Raw genomic sequence first — 20,026 nt, 5'->3', positions numbered from 1 at the left:
GCAATCGTTTCACGCACAGCTATTCCCTGAAACCTGAGTTGGGTCCGACAGCAGGCAGAGTCTGTGACCGCAGCCTTAACCATGCTCTGCTAGGCTTCAAAGCGGCTGATCGCCATGGCTGTTGCAGCTGAAGCGGTAATCCCGGGAGAGGCTGATCCCAGCTGATGATGAAGGGGCAGTCTCCTTAACCTGGCAGCGGGGGAGGGAGGAGGGAAGTGCGTTAACCAGGCAGCCTGTTTTTAGTGGTGGAAGTGAGAGCACCCTACGGAGAAATGCATTGTCCAAACTGCAAGCGTAAGGGAAGAGTCTGAACCGGGTCGCAGATGAATTCCTTAACCTGGCAGCAGGGGTGGGAGGGGAGTTCAATAGGCAGCCCGTGTTTGGTGGTGGGAGGGAGGCCACCCTTCGGGGAGATGGGGCTTTAAAGTTGAAAGCACGGCGCTCGTAAAATGGGCGCCGTGCTGAATAGTGTGAAGGACAAGAAACTCTTGGCATTGCTGTAGGGGGGCGGAGTAGTGTGAAGGACAACAAGCTCTTGGCATTGCTGTGGGGGGGCGGGAGCGCGTTGCGTGTGCAAGCGGCTTCTTTCCAAGTCGGATGAGGGGGAGGGGGGAGCAGGAGAGAGAGCGAGTGGGAGGGAACGAGACATTCCATTGAAGTCTGGTGCGAGGCTGATGGCTTTGACGGGCACGCGCGTTTCACACGACTGGATAACATGAACTGTAGGTAATCCGCGCTTGCTCAAGAGTTTGTTTCGCCTTCTATATACTCTGCCTATTAATCCCTGCGGGATATAATAGCCGAGACCTAAAAAAGCAGACCAGGAGGGATGGTGGAAGGAGGAAAGGGGTAGTTCTAGTTAACGTAAATGTTCAAAAGGTATTTTAAAATGCAACCGTTCCAAGAGATAACATTGTACCTTATAAGCACGTATTACTGGTCTTACAATTGTTTGGATTATACCATGATGTATTGTCATTCACACCCAGTCGAATTAATCTGCAAATACGAAGTTATTTGGCTAAGACGGCACAACAAAATACGAACATACCGTAATGTACCAGGTAAAAGCATTGTAATCACTTTCTATTGCTCAATAAAGTTTGTTAAAAAAAAAAGTGACCTTACCAATGAAAGACTTGTTGGAAAGAGCTAGTGAAGTCGATGTAATGATCTACATCTGACTCTTGTACGTTCTAATTTGTGACGTGCTGAACTGTTTAAATAAAAAATGTAACTATGTAAGATCTGTAAACGTACCAGTTTCAGAGCCAATGTCTTCCATTCTTTCACTTCCCAAAAGGTCTATTGAACTGCTCTCATCCTCTTTCTTTATAAGCACTGAAACAATTTCTGGAAAAAACATGGCTTTGTGTTACCATTAACATGTTAATAATATTATACAGGAGTCGAACCATAATAATCAAAAGCTAGTATCTGGCTACCCTTTATAAAACATCTTATCCGTAGGTGGTAGTCTTATATATCTAAAGACCCTACACAAATTGATCCACACAAAGCCTCCCAGCAAGTAAATGAATAAATAAATACAAACAGGTATGGATTTGTGTAGCACAGCTCCGCAAACATAATCGCCTTAAGATACTGGGCAATTGTCTACCTCCTTGAAATAAGTTGTATTATGGGAACTTGAGGTAGTGGTTGATCATAAGACTATAGAGCCTCTGACACTGTACTTTGTTAACCAGTAGAAAAGCTTGGAGTGTTTAATACCTGGCACTGACAAATGCAGTGATCTGAGCTGCATCAGCCTGAATCTAAACAAAGCAGTCTCAGCCTTCCATCCTTCCTTTTTGAGACATCTAATAGAACAAAAACTTGTTTTAATGAAGTGCTGCCACGGTAATTAGCAATCCGTGCATCACTATTTAAATGTACTTCACATAGTGATTTTAAAATGATACTATTTTTTTTTTTTGTAAATAAATTTTATTGTCATTTGAAAAACATGGCAAGCAACATGCAGAATATCGTAGCAATGGAACACATCAATATATCGTATAATGGTAACTGACATTGGAGCTTGCCAGGGTAAACGTAAACCTCCCTCCGCCCTCACATCCCACCCTCTGTCAGTGCGCCCAAAATCCAGCTAAAGAAACCTTTCCTACAGGAGTACCCTCCCGAACCCAAAAATCTTCTTCAGTAGGGAATGCAAAGGGGGCAACATCTCAAGACAAACCCACGGTGAACTCTTCCCTTCGACGTGCAAGTGCAATTGGCAGTGTGTCCTCAATCCCTGTCCCCCTCACTTTCACTTGAACCCTCTGCCGGGGTTTGGAGTGTTGTTACCAGAGCCACCCAAGCCCTGGCTGTTTCCAGGGATCTCTCATTATCTAATCGCCGGGCTTGCTGCAATCGGATCCCCAGATGAATCCAGTGGTCAAGGAGCGCAGCGTCCGAAAAATCGACGCTGGAATCCATATCGGCAACGTGCGGAAAAAATACAATAGCCGAGGGAGCGCTACCATTTTCAGCAGCGCCACCCTCCCTGCCACCGAGCCCTCAGCTTGTGCCCAGCGAAGCATAGCCGCCCTCCATCTCAAAAAACTCGGGCCCATAGCCGATTTCTAATGCATGGTGAGCTCCCTCTTGGCCAGAATCAAACCCAGGTCATAAAATTTGCTAGTGACTTTCGTTCGGGAGGTATGTGGGAACCATAATAATAGACAAGTGCCCATGTCCGCCGTCAACTGTCGGTCCGTTATAGTATTCAAACAATCCACCACTGCCGTCCAATAGTTCGACAAGTCCGGACAGGACCGAAACATGTGGGGGAAATCAGCACCATCAGCTCCACATCTCGGACAGCACGAGGACGCGCCGCTAAAATATTGTGAGATCTTAATCGGAGTCAAGTATGCTCGATGTAGCGTAAAAAACTGAACCAATTGAAATCTAGCATTTCTAGTAACCTTCCAGGCGCGTCGAACCAATTGGGGCCATGTCGACTCAGGGATGGGTTTTCCAATGTCTGTCTCCCACCTGCCACGCAAGCCCTCCAGGGGTAATAAAGTTTCGGTCGACAGCCTCCTATACAGGCATGTCACAGCTTTGAAAGTACCAGCCGCCATAACTACATATTGGCAGCCCAGAGAAGTCGGTGGCTCGGAGAGCCCCATACTCCATTGCTTCTGAATGCCGGTGATCAACGCGGCATGAAGTAGGTAATCTCCCCTCGGGAGCCTGTATGTGTCCTGCAACTCTTGGTAGGTCAGTAGGATCCCATCTTTATATAAATCACCAACCATATGCAGCCCGAGATCTTCCCAATTAGCCAACGCCGACCAGCTGCCACCATGCGGGAGAGCGGTACACATTCCCGAAGGAATCTCCGGGGCATACGGGTGGATGGCACCCGATCGTTTGTGGCACCGATTCCAGCAGAGCCGAAAGGTACGTTCTTCAAGGGTGAGTTGGACTAAGTCTATTTTCTGACGCATTACTATGAAAGAAAGTACGTGCCTTGGAATTATCCTGCCCTGCGGACCATCCGGCCCTCTAAACTCCCGAGCAACTGCCTGCGTAAGCCATTGCAATTGCGCCGCCAGGTAGTACCATTCAAAGTCAGGAACCGCTAGCCCCCCCTCAACCCTGGGACGCAGCAGGGTGGTCAAGGCGACTCGTCGCCTGCCCGATCCCCAGATGAATCCAGTGGTCAAGGAGCGCAGCGTCCGAAAAATCGACGCTGGAATCATATCGGCAACGTGCGGAAAAAATACAATAGCCGAGGGAGCGCTACCATTTTCAGCAGCGCCACCCTCCCTGCCACCGAGCGAGGCAAGGTGCGCCAAAACCCCATGCAACTCTTTAGGTTCCGGATTGCCCTGTTCACGTTGCCTTCCAACAGATCCAGTTGAGAGTGATAAATATGGGTGCCCAAATACGGGAGGTACTGATGCTCCCACCTAAGGTTCCCGGTGATCTGGGGTGTATCTGCTCTGGGGGATATTGGAAATAGGCAGAATTTTCCCCAATTGACCTTCAGCCCCGAGTGTTGGCCAAAAGTATGTAGCAGGTGGTTGGCCCCGAGTAAAAACATCAGCAGATCATCGGCATATAGAGATATATATTGGGCCTCACCCCTCAGAGTCAAGCCTTCGTACGCCTGTCCCATCCGAGCATGAGATGCCAAGGGCTCGATGGCCAGCGCGAACAGGAGGGGGGACAGTGAACACCCTTGGCGCCTCCCACGACTCACCGGATACGCGGCTGATATCGTGGCACCCGTTTTCACTCGAGCCGTAGCAGCCGTGTAAAGCAATGTCATCCATTTCACAAACTGGTCACCCAGTCCAAACGCCCTCAGCACTCGGAACAGATAAGGCCATTCAACACTGTCGAAGGCCTTCTCTATATCGATGGAAAGTACAGCGGCTTCTGGTAGCCCTCCGAAGTCTTCCCCCATCAGCCAAATGAGCCGACGTATACATGTCGCCGTGGTGCGCTGAGGGATAAAACCGGCCTGATCCGGGTGGATCAGGGCCCTCATGTGCGTTAGGAGGCGCGTCGCGAGGATCTTACTCAAGATTTTATAGTCAACTGTAAGCATGGATAACGGCCGATAGGCCGAGCGAGATCGGGCATCCCCCCCTAGTTTCAGTCACGGAATTATAAGCGCTTCCCGGGTGGTTGCAGGCAGCACCCCGGTGTCCCAAGCTTCCTTGTAAATAGTCTGCAGTCGTGGAACAAGGAGGTCCGCGTAAGCCGCGTAGAACTCGATTGGTAAACCGTCCACACCGGGGGTTTTACGGCGGGCCAAATGCTTGATCGCTGTACGAATCTCGCCCTCCGCTATCTAAAGGCATCCCATTCGAGGGCCCTGCTTGATGCCGTCCCCTCATTTTCGGCAAAGTAATGCTCCACACCTTCCTGCACTCCTGATTTAAAAACTGAATCTTCCAACGCCAGCGGATTCAAACGCCAGGTAGGAATCGCCTGTCGCTGCCTAGTCCATTGGACCGCCACCAAACAAGGATTATGGTCAGAAATTGTCCTCGCTAGGTATTCACTGTGGCGAGCCAACCCCTGTATATCTGGTGAGCATAAAACACTGTCTAACCGGACATGTAAGGCATGAGGTGCAGAATAAAACGAGTTATCCCTCCCAGTAGGGTGGTGCGTCCGCCAAGTGTCAACCAGACCCCAAGTGTCCTGCCATTCCCGCCTCCCCTTCGCCACTTTATGCACCGGGGACTGGGCCAGTGGTGGGTGTGACCCATCCAGCTCTACATCAACAACAGAGTTAAAGTCCCCCCCAATTAAAATCGTGCCCGCCAGGACCGTTGCCAGTTTACCTGATAAGCGTGCAAAAAAGGCTACGTGCTCCACATTCGGGGCATAAACACTACAGAGCGTTAAGTCCCTCCCATCCAGTCGGCCCTGCACTGCCACAAATCTCCCCTCGGGATCCACCATTGTAGTCAGGGGTTGGAATGGCACTCCTGCTCTCACCCATACCAGACCTCCCGCTGCATACGCCGAAAAGGTAGAATAAAACAATTGGCCCCTCCACCTGCGCTGCAAGGCCCTCCCCTCAGTTTGATCCAGATGCGTTTCCTGCACAAAGGCTACTTGGACCCCTCTGTGCACCAACTATGCATGCACCTTGTGTCGCTTTATCATGGAATTCAATCCCCTCACATTCCAGGTTATACATTTCAGTTCAGGTAGGGTCCCCATTCAAAAGTATATCCTCAAATCGTCTGTTCATCAAATCCCCGGGCGCACTGACAATCCCAAGGAACCCCAACACAACTCACCAAACCCCCTTCCCACCCACCCCCAGAACAGGCTCTAAACAGCAGGCACCCATCCAAAGTCAAAAATCCCCAATTAAAGAAAGTCTCTGGTAGCCACCAGAGTCTCACAACCAGTGTGAGAGCGAGGGGGGCTCAGCACCTCAGGAGCGTGGACAACGAGGCATTCGTAATCTGATCACCCAACCTCTCCTATAACTCCCCTGATGTCCCACAGTCCAAGGCAGCCATCATAAAGACTCCAAAGCAAAGGCTGCCTCCAGTACCACGTCAGGCCCGCAACCCTCAAAACCTCACCCCCCGCCCCAAGCACTGAAGCACAGTCTCGTACTATACCATGTCGAGGGAGGCGCCAGGGTCACTCGTCCAAAAGGCCATCCGCAGTCCGTGGCGTGACATGGGGCAGCGGTTGATCGCCGCCCCCGAGCCCTCAGAAGTTGCATCAGCCACTGTAGCTGTAGAGGACATCGCCTTGTAAATGGTGGAAACCACCTTGAGAGCCTCCTTGCGCTCCAGTTCCGTCTGTGACTCCGAGGGCATCCGCGCTGTTCGTCCTCTGTTCCGGCGTCTCCGCCTAGGCTTGGGTGCAAAGTTCTGTATCTCCCCTGGCGTCGTGCGAGCATCCGTCCCAGCTTTATAAGATTCCAACCAGTGCCACACTTCCTCAGGAGTATTATAAAAGGAGGATTTGCCATCTAGCATTATCCGTAGGCGGGCCGGAAACAAGAGTGAGTATCGGATACCTTCATCTCGAAGCGCCTTCTTCACAGCGAGGAACGGTGGCGCTGCACCTCAAAAGAGTAATCGGGGTAGATGGAGACACGTGCATTGTCCACTTGGTAGGGCCCCATTGCCTGAGCTCTCTGCAGGATCGTGTCTCTATCCTTGTAGTGCAGAAGGCACGCTACAACAGGGCGAGGGGGTCGCCCCGGTGCCGGAGGGCGGGCCGGAACCCGGTGAGCACGCTCCAGTGTGTAAAATTGAGTCAGGCCCTCAGGAGCAACCACCTCGCGTAGCCATGTTTCCAGGTAGCTCACCATATCAGACCCCTCCGTTTTTTCGGGCAGACCCACCACGCGTATATTATTACGTCTGTTGCGGCCTTCTGCATCCTCGGCCCTCTTTTCCAGTAGTTGTACTCTCCTCTGCAGGTCTCCCAGGGAGGCGTCCGTCGCTTTGTGAGCCGGCTCCAGCGAAGCCAGCGTGACTTCGGCTTGCGTGACACGGTCCACCAGCTTCCCGTGATCTGCACGCAGGAGCCCCAGGCCAGTGGACACCTGGGCGTAGTCGTGATGTAGGGCCTCCCTCGTGTCGGCAATGGCTTTCATTATCTTTTCCATTTGGCACTGCTGCAGCCCCGCCGCAGGGTCCCCGGATGGGCCCAGGTTGTACGCAGTTTCCCCATCGCACCGATGCTCATGAAGCTCCCGGCCCCGCGTCTGTGATTGTCCTCCCAAGTCAGGTCCGCCTGGAGCACCCCCTGCACAGCAACAGTTCGTAACCCTGATCACGAAGGCGATAAAGCTTCCCCCAACGGCGGGCTGCACTCTGCCGTCCACAGATCTCCAAAACGGGCCCAGCCGGCCAGGTGGATCAAGGAGACAACCTTGGCAATCTCAGTCTATCAGCAGTACCGCAAGCCCGAGGGAGCCGCGAGGCGCAGGCGTGCCTCTAGCCACGTAGGTGGGTCCGCGCCAGGCAGTCAGGGCCCAGTACCCACACCATCAATGGCCGCTCGGGGGTGAGGCCTCAAGTCCGCTCAAAGAAAAACCAACGGTGATGGTGGACGCCCTCCAGTAATTGTGTCCCAGCAGAGGAGGCGAATCCCCGGCAGCACCCTCGGGTCACTCGTATTCAGCCCAGGCTGTTGAGGGGCTTCAGCAGGCTGCTACACTCCCCAACCAAGGTCGCACGGTCCAGCGCCGGCGCGGCACGTATGGCCCCCGCGCCCGGCGGTCGCCGGCACTCCAGGACAGTCACGGGGATTAGCAGGCGGGGCAGCTGGGTAATACCGCCAGCGACCGCGGCCAGGATCCCGGGCAAGCCCCCCAGTCCGCAGAGGCACACAGCACCGAACTGCAGAGGCAGCAGCAGAGGCCCCCTGCGTCACAACACACCCCCACCGCCAGGGCACTCACTTCAGCCACAGAAGCCGGGCGGCCGCCGGGGAGCTCCGCTCCTCGTAACAGGCCGCCCCGCAGCCACTCCCCGTGGGTCAAGCGTCACGGGACCGCCGCGGTATCTCCGCTCTCACCTGCCACAGCTAGTCACCGTCAGGACCCCCGGGGATCCGAGGTCCGCCGCACCAGCCGCGCCTGGGCTCTGACGCCACCTCCGGTCACCGGGTGCTGCCGCAAGTGGGGGCCGGCGTGGTCGCTCCCCGGTCCGGCCAACCGTACACTCCAGTCCGGGGATGAGCTCGGCGGCGCAGGCCACAGCAAGATGGCCGGCGCCGGGCGGGGGGACTCCAGGGCAAATCCGCGCATCGTCGCTGCAGGCCGATTTTCGCCACAGCGGGCGGCTCCACAGGGGCTACGCAGCCGTAGTGGTTGCCGGTCAGCCTTTTAAGGACAACAGGGCAAAATCCAGCAGGATAATTCAGAGGTGGGCACGGAGCTTCGTGCTCACACGTCCATTCCCGTTGGTGGCCAAGCCACGCCCCCAAAATTATACTACTAAAGGACAAAAACTCAGATTGTCAACAATTAAGAAACAAATAAGCTCCAAATGGTGCTCATACTGCAACAGTATGCCTGAAACCATGTTTGCCTGTGTCGCAATTAGTGGATGGCACAATAGATGCTGCATTCCACAGGTGGCATTTAACTCTCCATGCCCTGGATATAGTTTCTATACCATATACTATGGCCTTATAGAATAGTTAAATATGCCAATCAGGGATTAACCAATTTCTATATATTTTAGTGGTCATAGACAATACATAGAGCATTGGACAGCAGAGTCCCTGTGTGTGCAGAGCCAAAAAAAACAGCAAAAGAGTTCAGCAAAAATGGGGGTGATTCAGCGAAAAGGGTTATTTTCTCACACACACAGTAAGGGGCGTTTTCTTACCCTAAAAAATAAAACATAGTACATTGATCCTGCTTCATATAATCACCCCTCCCCCTGTACTCTCCCTCCCCTAAGGCTGGTGTGCTGCCACCACTCAGGGTAAATTTATATGTGTTTCAATGGTAGGAGATAATTTAGAGGCAAGATCTTCATGGCACCATATCGCTGATGACTCTCAGATGTATAACGCTTTTAAAGGACTAAATTAGGTCCCTTTCACACTGCCTTGGCTGGGAATGCAGCAGGGAATCGGATATCAAATTGAAGTCGTGTCAAATATATCAAACTGAAGTTTGTGAGATCTGAGTCATACAAGATTGGGCCTAGAGAGTTGTCAACTGCTGCTAAATATCTGGATGAACACAGCCCAACCAGATGTACAACTTCAGTGATCCCTCTGGCTAAATCATGACCAGGTGTGCCCTAGATTTTGCCACAGGCAGTGTGTTTTTTCTACATCTGAAGGCCCTCTGAGCTTTGCGTCGACATACCAATTTGCTCTTGCTTTTTTGTTGACACTAAGTGGCTATGGGAACTCTATCTATTTAAAACTCACTGCCAAGTAAGTGACCTACTTCTTTCTACTGGGCAATCATCCATGACATTTTTATGTGTACATCTCTTAGCTTTAATATTTTTTTTTAACTTGTGGTTTTAGCAGGTTTAACGTTTAACCAAAGGCATTTGATATTGTAACTTATGCTGATGGTTTTTTTTAGGTGCACTTAAACACTATTACAAAACTAACAAATATAACAGGAGATCTTCTTTTTCGCATAATTCACATACTTTTCCACCTAGTTTTCAAAAACTTGCATTTTCTGCTCTTAGAGCACTAGCCTTTTTTATATTGCCTGCTTCTTTCTATATTTCTAGCATCACCATTCTGCTCCTTTATAACTGTTCATTCATTTGTATTTGAGAAAACATATTAGCAGTTCAAAGATATCTGGCCAGCTACAACTCTTCATCAGAGTGAAGACTGAAAAAAAACGATATCAAGTCGAGCAGCTATCTCACTCGGCTCTCCGTCTTTTAATATTAGCTGGGTCTGATTATGGAAAAGACAAACTGTTTGCATGCACCAAGCCATGTGAGCAAATAGCTGTAATGTGGTTCATGGGTGCCTCATGAAATTATAAGTGAGATCAACAATGGAGTAGAACCAAAAGGATAAAGTGCATTTTTCTAGGTTGGGTCATCTTTGACCTTTATTTTTCCATCATCCACAGTCTACTTAGATGCCGGACAGACTTTGGAGTGCCAGAGATACAGGTAAGGTGTACAGTGAGGGAGCGGGTCAGACTGAGGAGAAGTGCCAGTGGGGGATGGGGCAGATATTGGAGACACAGAACTTTGCGATTCATTTCTTTGCATGTAAGCAAAAACACATGTGCAGTAGGGTTGATACTGGCTGTATTGAAACCTGCATTAATAAAGAAGTTTAAAAAAAGGTGAGTAGTGAGGGAGGAGAAGGAAGAAGACCTGACACAACAGGTGAAGGTGGTGGAGTGCAACGATAAGTAGGGAACCTTCTTAGAGGTGGGGTGAGGTGGGAGGAGATAGGACACGTGGTGTCTGAGCTGGAAAAAGAGGTATGCTGCAGAGAAAGAACAGAGACAAAAAATGTTCCACAGGCAAAGTAAAAGGGAAGGGACACAAAGGTTGGGTTACAGGAAGCAAAAAAAAGGTTCAAGGACCGGCATCTGTGCTACAGTACTAGCTAGGGTGGGGCTTAGCACTTTGTCTGTGTCACAGTGGTAACCATGAGATAACACTAAAAAAATATTCATAGTATCTTTTTTCTTTTTACCTTCAGATCTTTGAAGAGGCGAGTCTGTCAAGCAAACTTCATCAGAATTATTAAGTCTTGGTGAAAAATTCAAATCTACATCTGGGCATGCTATATTTGAAAGAAAATCATAACACAAAAGGTTAGAAAGAAAAAATAAGATCAAGTCATTAAATTATCATAAGATGGCTTCTTAGTATACCATTCAAACCCAATCTAAAAGGATAGCAAATTTATGTGAACATAATCTTATTGAATCTGGTTTCAGATTTCTTGCCTTTTGTAATACGTAAGTCTACTTTGATTACTGGATTTTCCTTCAAAAGACCTTCATATCAAAATCTTGAAGTTCATCAGACAAGTGCAGTTCTATTGCAAAAGAGTATCAGTAAACACACCCTACATGTATACCCTAGTAATCTGGCCTTTCAAGTCACCCAATCATCGCTGACAGAGATAACTACAGCACCTGATGTTATACGGTTCCTACATATCTAGTAGGAATGTGTATTAGATCAACAAGAACTTCACAACATAGAGACTGAGTCCACACATATCATCATTAAATGTAAGTTTGTTTCAGCTAACTCACAGTAGCACATCTGAACCCCTAACCAGAACAGAGTAACAGATGTTTCTGGTAACCTCAAACATGACAACTCCGATTACGAAGGAATTCGTGGAAACAGATCTAAATCCTTTCGTTTGTTCCTTGTGCAGACCCAAGGTATAAACAAGAAAGGTACGAAAATGCATTTTCAAAACATTTATTGAAACAATCGTATTCTTGTAAAGAAAACGTGAGTTGCAATGATTATGCAGATGTGACACGTTGTAATAAGCGTTATTAGAATGATGAAAAACACAAATGATTAAACCATGTTAATTGTTACTGTTACCTTACTCCTATCTGTCATTAATACTATACTAAAGAAAGCATAGGAGGAGTACCCTCTGCCAAATCTATTGGGAAAGTCTAACCCCATACATTGTTTTTAATGCCAGGAAGCCGGTCTAAGTGTGCAGGCTTTTTTCTTTCGCAGGAACATGGTGTGAGTCATCTGGGCTGCAGCTCAGTCACAGTTTACAGTGGTTCCATGATAATCTTACCATGAAGTGCTCTTCTCACTGGGCTTTAGCATAGAAGGTGTTTCTATAATAAAATACTATCCTGATCTCACTGTGCCAGAGGCACAGAACAGCTTCTTTGGTTTCACCTAGGTAAAATGAGGTGTCTTCTAATGAGCATAGAAAGAAAAGAATGGCAATGCGTTCTTAGTGTACGACCCTGGAACTTACTGTGCAGACTACAGGGCATTAATGCCTATCAGAAATACGTATACAGCATATACACTTGTTCGTAGAAAGTGTGTAAAAAGTCACCATTAGAAAGAGATGTGTACATAAAAGGAAAATCCAAAATAGACACTATGCACAGGCCCTACAAAAAGATGGCCTGATTTATATTTCGGTGGATGGGTTACTCCCTCACAACTGTGATGGATATCCCATCTGCTGAAATATAAATCCCATAGGATATAATGGAATTTATATTTCATTGGTCGGGATATCCGTCACTGTTGTGATAGAGTGTTGCATATCATTTAGGTCACTTCAGAGCACTGGAATAGAAAAACAAAATACACACAGAAAGCTAAAGTTGATTTCTCCACTTCTTTGGAGAGTTTGGATTTTGGGAATTTCCAGAGTAGAGGGTTGAGGTGGTTCAAAATGTTGGGTACCCCAAGGTTCTTCCACTACACTTTAGTCTCTTAAATGAATGTTATTCGTTCTTTGCCCTAATATACCTTGTGCATAATGTATAGTGCTTTGAATTGGATTCTAAATACAACCAGGACCCAGATGAGAGCTCTAAGTGCTAGCTTAGATCCAGCTTCCCTAAATGCAGAGACATTCTGGCTGCCTTGTACTCTTTGCAGTCTGGTGCTGGTTTTTTTGGGAGGCCACTGTGTATTTGGTTACAGTCTAATCAGGCCATGACCAGCACCAGTGTCATATGGTGTCGATTTGAAGCAGTGGACTGATTTTCCAGGAGGGAGAGTTGGAAATTAGTTCCCTTCACTACAGCATTGATTTGCGTAGTGATATTGAAGCCCGAATCATGAATGATTTCAATGTTTCTGGACTTCAGACATAGCACTTTCTTTCAAATTACATGTGTCCACCTCCCCAATACTGGCACTAGGAGATGACCCAATGGCCAATTCCTTCTTATGTGTCCCATTCCGTTACTTTGTGCTGCAGGGACAGGAGACCATGGCCAAGCTGCATTGTTAACCGCAGCCTGTAAACACATAACTTCAAACACTGAGCCTACAATATATATCTCTCTGCTACTCACCAAAGGCAGCAGCTCTATCACACTGAATTTTGACAGCTTTGTACTCCTTCCTTCTTCCAACTTTTGTTCCTGTCTTATTGAGCAAGGCAATTGTTGCATGAAATCCCTTCAGTCTTCTTCAGTCATCCATTCTTCATCATCACTGTCAAATGCTTTTATGAGCAAGATTGGTTCATCACTGTTTTTCAAATTTTTTTTGCATACTTAATTTTTTTTTTCATCACTCACTGAGAACTTCGTTACAGTTCTTTCTTCGCCCACACAGCAGATCCTTCACTACTTTGCCTGTCTTTCTTTCGCTGGACCTCCCTCTTCTACTTCATCTCAATAATATCTCTTCTTCTTGAATTTCATAACAAAAGTCTTACCATCACCATTTACTTTTCTTGAAATTGTACTTTTAAAAAAACAAAAACAAAAGAGATGAGTCACTTACCTTTAATAATAGTTTTGCAACTTGAGACTCTTCCTTATTCACATCAGCTTGATTATTCTACCATCTAGTTATAGGGTCTGGGAATTTATTTTGTGCGTAGACCATAGCTAGAGACAGTAGGGCTCATTAGGATGCTGAGTTCATGTTCACAAATGATACATTTTTCTGCTGGTACGTTCAGCAGCAAGACAGTGAGCCGTGGGACAATGGTCAAGTATAGCTGTATCACTGATCACTCTGAATATTGGAAAGGAGAATGGCAATCACAGAGCAGGAAACATTGAGAGGGTGGACTGGAAATGTCTAGCATTTAAACAGTAATTGACCACAGGTGGTCCAGGCTCATGAATGCATGGCTTGAGGCAAAATATTTTTGTAGGGTACCCTCAATCTCTTGGTCTAATAAATTATGGAAAAATCAGTTTAAATATTGCCTATATCGTCACATGAATGCTAAGCATAGCCTAGATCGACCTTATGACCATAACTCCCGAGGTTGCACACCATACTCTTTAATTAACCCAAACAAAATACATAAAGGGTGCCAGGCTCGTTGCATTCTTTATTTTGCAATAACTCTTCAGGAATGACACAGGTTGAACAACCATCCATGCAAGACAGGGATTCCTCCAATAAGAAGTATGATGGCCACGCTGGTACCAAAGAGATTTTATTGAAATGCAGCCAGAGGCCCACAGGTGCATACTAAATGTCAGGGAACCCACGGACCTAAACGCATATAAAAAGCAATGGACAACGTTGGGATTCATGATAGCAAAGCATAATATCGCCCAACTGTGGGAAGCCAGCCAGCCGCCCCGGATTGAGAAATTGATGGAGGATTTAGACTGGTGTAGTTTTAGGGAATGGTCAGTCTACTCCGCCAGGGGATGCCCGGGGAAGTGGGGTAAGGTCTGGGAGGCTTGGATCACTACAGGGGAGATGTTTGTGCCCCTCCGGCATGTCTGGAAGAAGCGGAGACGCACGAGTCCCCTTGATCCACCAAGTGTCATAACTGTATAATAATTTGAATGTATGGAATGTCATTGAGAAACTTGGAAGATTTATGAATATGTCACCTGATGTGTTTGTTTGTTGATTTATTGTTCAATAAAAAGAATTTAAAAAAAATAAAACTGAATTTTTTATTTTTTAAATGAATCTTGTTTTTCTTTAGGGAAAACGGGCTGCATTTGAAAAAAAAACACTTCATTTAACCCTTTGGGGGCGGCCGCGATTCTGCGCCTGTGGGGCACATTCCGATCGCGGGTGCGGTCATGACGGCCAGGAGCCGTCATCAGCACACGAGCACTGTGTGCCATGACGGCTTCCGGCCGTCATAAGCATTGAAGGGGTTAAAAGCAGCCCCAGACATGGTGGTCCCTGACCCCAGCAGGCCATCATCCCTGGGAATGTCAGCCATTCCCAATAGGGGCCGCAAATTGCGACAGCCTCATTCATATTCATGAGGCATGCAATTTGCAACCCCATTGGGAATCGCAAACAGTGTCTCAGACACTGTTGTACGTTGAATTTTGCGTCTCGCAAATTACAACTCGCAATTTGCGAGTCGCAAAATTTAAATGTCGTACATCTGGCCCGAGGTTCTTTGACATCCAAAACCTCACCAAAGAAAAGTTCTTTAATGCCAACAGAAAGATACCATTAAGGACAAACATAAGCAAACTGACACAACTTTAATAGACAATCAGAAGGCAGGTAAGGAGAAGGGTATTCTTGCTCCACCAAAGAAACAAAAAACACAATGACCTCTACTGAAGATGAAATGAAAAGACCTCAAACATTTTGGCATTCAAAGCCAAAACCGACATCTCAAAGAAGAAATGGGAAATGGATTCACAGTTGTAGAAGAAAAGACTTTTCAAGAAGCATTAGTGTATTCACAAGAGCTGTGAAATAGGGTCAAAAGAGATCCAGTGAACACATAGATCTATATATAGGTTTGTAGTGTAGCTCCTATCTTCCCAATAGGCTCTGCGCATTGGAATAGTACCTACAGTAGTAAAGGCCTAGGCCAGACGTTAACTAGGTCTACTACTGTCGATGCTAGACTTAATTTTTGGGTTTGCCAGCTAAGCTCAGAGTTCGCTAGAAACTTTCTCGAATGTTCAAGGAAGGGATTAACTCCCCTGATTAGACAAGAAGGGATTTAGTTTCTGACAACCATAGAACATGACAACTTTGCTCTCCCCTAATCAAGAGTCAATCTCAAGAGTCGTGTGAGCACAAGGCAATTATTTTACTCAGTCAGTACGTGCATTCTTAGTCTCATCAGAATGTAGAGAAAAGGAAGAGACGGGCGTGTTCAATAAAAGATGTTATTTATTGATCAGTCTCTTTTCTCATACAAGAGAAATGGATCGATATTATTGCAATACTTATAGTTAAGTAAAGTGCATACATTAGAAGCAATAGTATAAAATAATACTGTAAAAACATTGATATGGTTTCTGAGCCATATGATGTTTAAAATGATTAAAATATATTTACATACACATATACATTTGACTAAACGTACTCAACTGGTGTTTCTAAATACGCCTACCCCGTGTACCTGACCTAAGTCTAATGCGTGGGCGGGAATAGAAAGTTACAGTTTAAGTTAAGTTTGTTTTTGCCAAGTGAATAACTAAAGAATTCTCTGTGAGGGGTTATTCAGTTCTGTACCTGGAAGTTAGGATGAATGAGGAATGGTATCTCTTTCTCTGCTCTCGATATTCCAGGCTGCCTGCGAGGGCTACCCGGAAGCGCCGGTGCTGGGTCTCTCGGCTTGAGATAGCAGCGCGTCTCTCAGCGCGTCAGGAAGGCGGGGCTGCTGCCAGCGGGGTCTGCTTCTGCTCTCGGCTTCGGCAAGTATGGCTGCTCCGTCTTGTCACCACGCGTGTGTTTGCATAGGGCAAGGTCGGCAATATTTATACCTTAAAGGTGCCGAGATTGACGTAAGGATGGACATAGATACGTCAATAAAGATGTCATATGACTTGCTCGTTAGCACATTCTTTACTAAAGTTCTCTGTGAAATCAAAACAATGGCCGCACGGATTGTCCAGGTTGTCATAGGTTTGATTTGTTATGAGAACGTCGTATGCCTTATCAGGGGCTGGAGGAATGTCGCTTGTCTAATTAGATCTCAAGCGTTATGACCTAATCAGATAACACGTTCCTGTGCCGTAGTGTGACTGCGTCAGATAACGGTATCTGCATCATGGGGGTTTTCTTGCCTCATGGGCTGACTGTTAGTTAACTTGATAGTTAGTTTAACCAGAATAGGGTCAGGAATAGGGGGACTGATTCAGAACCTATAGAAATACACGACACCCACTCCACGCTAACTATGGTCATATCTACTAATCTATGCATAGTATAACATAGTACAACATACTATAGAGTATAGTGTATACCTTACCACCCCAAAATACATAAATGCATTTCGAAATTTTCAAATATACTGAAAAATTGCAGTCATATATATTGTATGCACTTAAGCTATGAATTAAATGTAAAAGTAAACACGCATTGTTATGCATTATTGCTTATTGGTATATGAGAAATACACATTAAATGGCTCTTAATATGGCTATACAGAAAGGAAGTCCGAGACCATTTCATCACATAATAAAATATTTGTGAACCTACCAGCGGGCAGCTAAAGTCTATATAAAGTATCTAAAAATAGAAATCTTAGTTCTCTAGGAATAGTTTCTTACTTTAAGCAGAAGATCAGTGTCCCGGGAAAAAATATGTAGAAAAATATTTTAAGGGGCATGCTGAAAAAATTGCTGTCCGTGAACTGGATGGTAATTGTTCATGTGACTTTATTTTTAAAGTTGAAGGCCGAATTCAGGGAACGCCGTGTGCGAGTTTACTCAAAAGTCTCTATTTCTGTTCCGGAGAGAACATCATATCATTCAGGCTTTCGAAAAAACTGTCAACAGCTTCATGGGAAAGTTCCACTAAGTCGGAAATAGGGGTAACCATGCATTCATGCGCATGATTGTCTCCATTGACATTCTGATTTGCATTGCTGACAGAAGGTCGTACCTGTTCGATGTTGCTTTCATCTTGAACTTCACTACTCTTCAATCGTAGTGGTGAAGATTCCAGGAATGCCGTCATCAGGATTGGCAGCCTTTGAGGGCAGCACAAAGCGTGAACCTTGGTAGGAACCAACAGTGTATCTGCATCCACCGGCGCATCCGATTGTAGCGTCAGACAGGTGTCTAACACGCATTCTTCTCCGCATAGCAGACACCTTAGTACAGGTAAAACACACCTTTGCCACATTGGTCGAAATGATAGAAACCAAGTCATGTTTAGGTCTCTAAGCCGGGAGAGTCCCAGGATTTTTGATATCCGGTCCCGGTATCCAATGGCTAGGATCGTATCTTCCATTGTCGCGAGAGTTTGATCTGTGACATGGGTTGCCATAACGAAAAATAAGGACTAGGAATAGGATTCCTGCAATTAGTCCTAGGATCAGGGGAAGTCCGCCAAAAATCGAATGGACGAAATCTGGAAAAATACCCAGTATGGCTTTGAATGGTGTTAATGCCATCGAAAATACTGTCTTAAATACCTTTGAGACCCCAGTGGTATCAGAAATATTTAAGATTTCGCTTAGGATTTCCGCGAAATGTACGGGGGAATTAGTTGATAATAATGTATGTATCTCTGCAGTCGTCCTTGCGACTTGTAGATCATACGTTTCTTTTGATGACGTGAGCCTTGTAGGCGTCTGAAGAAGCACTGTTTTCATTCTGCTTAAAGTGTCTATTCGAATAGAAGTAATTTTCAAACTGGGCCATGCCCTTGCCTCCCTGTCTGGAAAGGAGCTGGGGAATAAAGAACGTCCACAGCACTTGACCTTCGCCGTTGTAGTTACTAGATAAGGAGTCCCGGGCATAAGACTGCAACATCTGCGGTCTACAATAAGAATGTAACTCCCATTATAGAGTCTTTGAAAGAATGGTTCTATTTCAGTTGCAGGTGCGCCTTGCTGGTGACATGAAAGGTTGTATGAATTCCCTTCACAGGTTCCATGCAAACTAATTCCGTTACACAGAAGCGTGCCGCTTAGTGACATAGCACAATTGTTGCCACTAAGAAACACTTTCTGTCCTTTATTACTGACACATGCATGTGAATAGGGCAGGTTCCAAGTTGTTTTAAGGTACCCCTTTCCCAATTTCTCGTACATGCCAGCCTGTATATATTTTTGGCAGTATTGAAACCTGAAGGTTGAGATTGGAATATTTATGATTCCGTGGATTATCCATTCACTGACAGGTCGTTCTGACATTGTCATTGGTAATCTTTCTAGTTTTTCAATGCTCAAGATTGTATAATCAGCACCCTTTTGCGCCATACCGATTTGTCTATCAGTAAGGTTAAAGATTTGGAATAGTGACGTTGTGTTGATTAAACGCCAAGGCACATAGCCTGAACGCAGATTTTGTAACGTCCAGCCAAGCTGTACAATGGAACGCAATTGTGACTGACCATGTTGTAATAACAGTAAGTCTTGCGATAGTATATCGATTGCTGAAGACACAATGCTGTCCAATGAAAAAATTCTGGAGGACAGAGTCATTAACCCATTGTCCACTACAGAAAGTGATTTTTCCAAATTAATACGGTCAATTTCCCGTATTCTTTCTGCTGTTTCAATTTGAGTAACCTTCCAGGCCTCATTGTATGCTGCATATACAGAGGCTGCTATGAAACGCTTTTGACGCTGTTTGCGTGGTCCCAGTATGAAATCACGCAAGTCAGCACCATCAGTAAGTAAAGTTAGGTGTTGCTTAATTTCAGGCAGTGTGGAAGTTTGTAGCCATTGAAGGCATAATTTGCCCACACTGTAGGTTGTTATTATCCCTGGGTGATGTCTTTGGGGATATCTTGGGTCTGGCCTGGTCATTTTAAAACCCTGTGTTTTATTCAGGAATCTTTCTTGACAGTTATTTGTATCTGTGGGCCAGATCAACCATTGTTTCCAATCAGGATGTGTTCTGTTTTGGTTAAGTATATGGTTTACGTCTATTTCTTCATCTGTATCAGAGTTATTGCTAAACATTGTTGGCTTTGGAATAGACGGATTATTTAAATCTTTGATTTTGGCTAAGCCAAGACAGGTGGTTTGTTGAATAGTGTCATTTAAAAATATCATTTGTTCTGGGATCATGCAGGCTCTAAACAAAGCTTCTAAACCCTGTACTTGCCATTCTTTTGTACCCCAAACACTTTTCAAATCAACATTTTTGTCCCAATAATCAAATCCAAAAGTATTCATTTTTTCAAAGAATGAATCTGAATATATCAATTTTGTGTTGGTTATCATGGTTTTCATCCCTGTCTTGTTTGACAATTTGTAATAAAATGTTTCAGCATTAGTTATGTTAAAACCTGAAAAATATGAATATTTGTCATACACGGTTCTAGAGCTCCCTTTTGGAGGTGTAGCACAATGTTCCCATTGATTATAATTTAAAACATTTCTAGGTTGTGCAGATTTATGCAAAAAATGGTTACCATAATGGTTATAGCAATACATACTATCATAATTT

General features: G+C 45.9%; 1 protein-coding gene across 2 annotated transcripts in view; it reads right to left on the bottom strand.

The window, feature by feature from the left end:
* Positions 1–20,026, bottom strand: part of LOC144768754 (uncharacterized) — a 176,623-nt gene that overhangs the window by 92,527 nt on the left and 64,070 nt on the right. For both annotated transcript variants that reach the window (XR_013598624.1, XM_078652647.1), the window contains exons 8-9: positions 10,666–10,755; positions 1,261–1,353 (exon numbers count right to left, since the gene is read on the bottom strand). Coding sequence is in view for 1 of the 2 variants with exons in the window: in XM_078652647.1 (XP_078508773.1) it covers positions 1,261–1,353; positions 10,666–10,755 (183 nt within the window). In the remaining variant the exon portion in view is untranslated. The remainder of the gene's footprint in view (positions 1–1,260; positions 1,354–10,665; positions 10,756–20,026) is intronic.

The sequence above is a fragment of the Lissotriton helveticus genome, chromosome 7 (assembly GCF_964261635.1).
Source record: "Lissotriton helveticus chromosome 7, aLisHel1.1, whole genome shotgun sequence".
NCBI classification, from domain to species: domain Eukaryota; kingdom Metazoa; phylum Chordata; class Amphibia; order Caudata; family Salamandridae; genus Lissotriton; species Lissotriton helveticus.
This window is presented reverse-complemented; position numbering and strand designations above follow the sequence as displayed.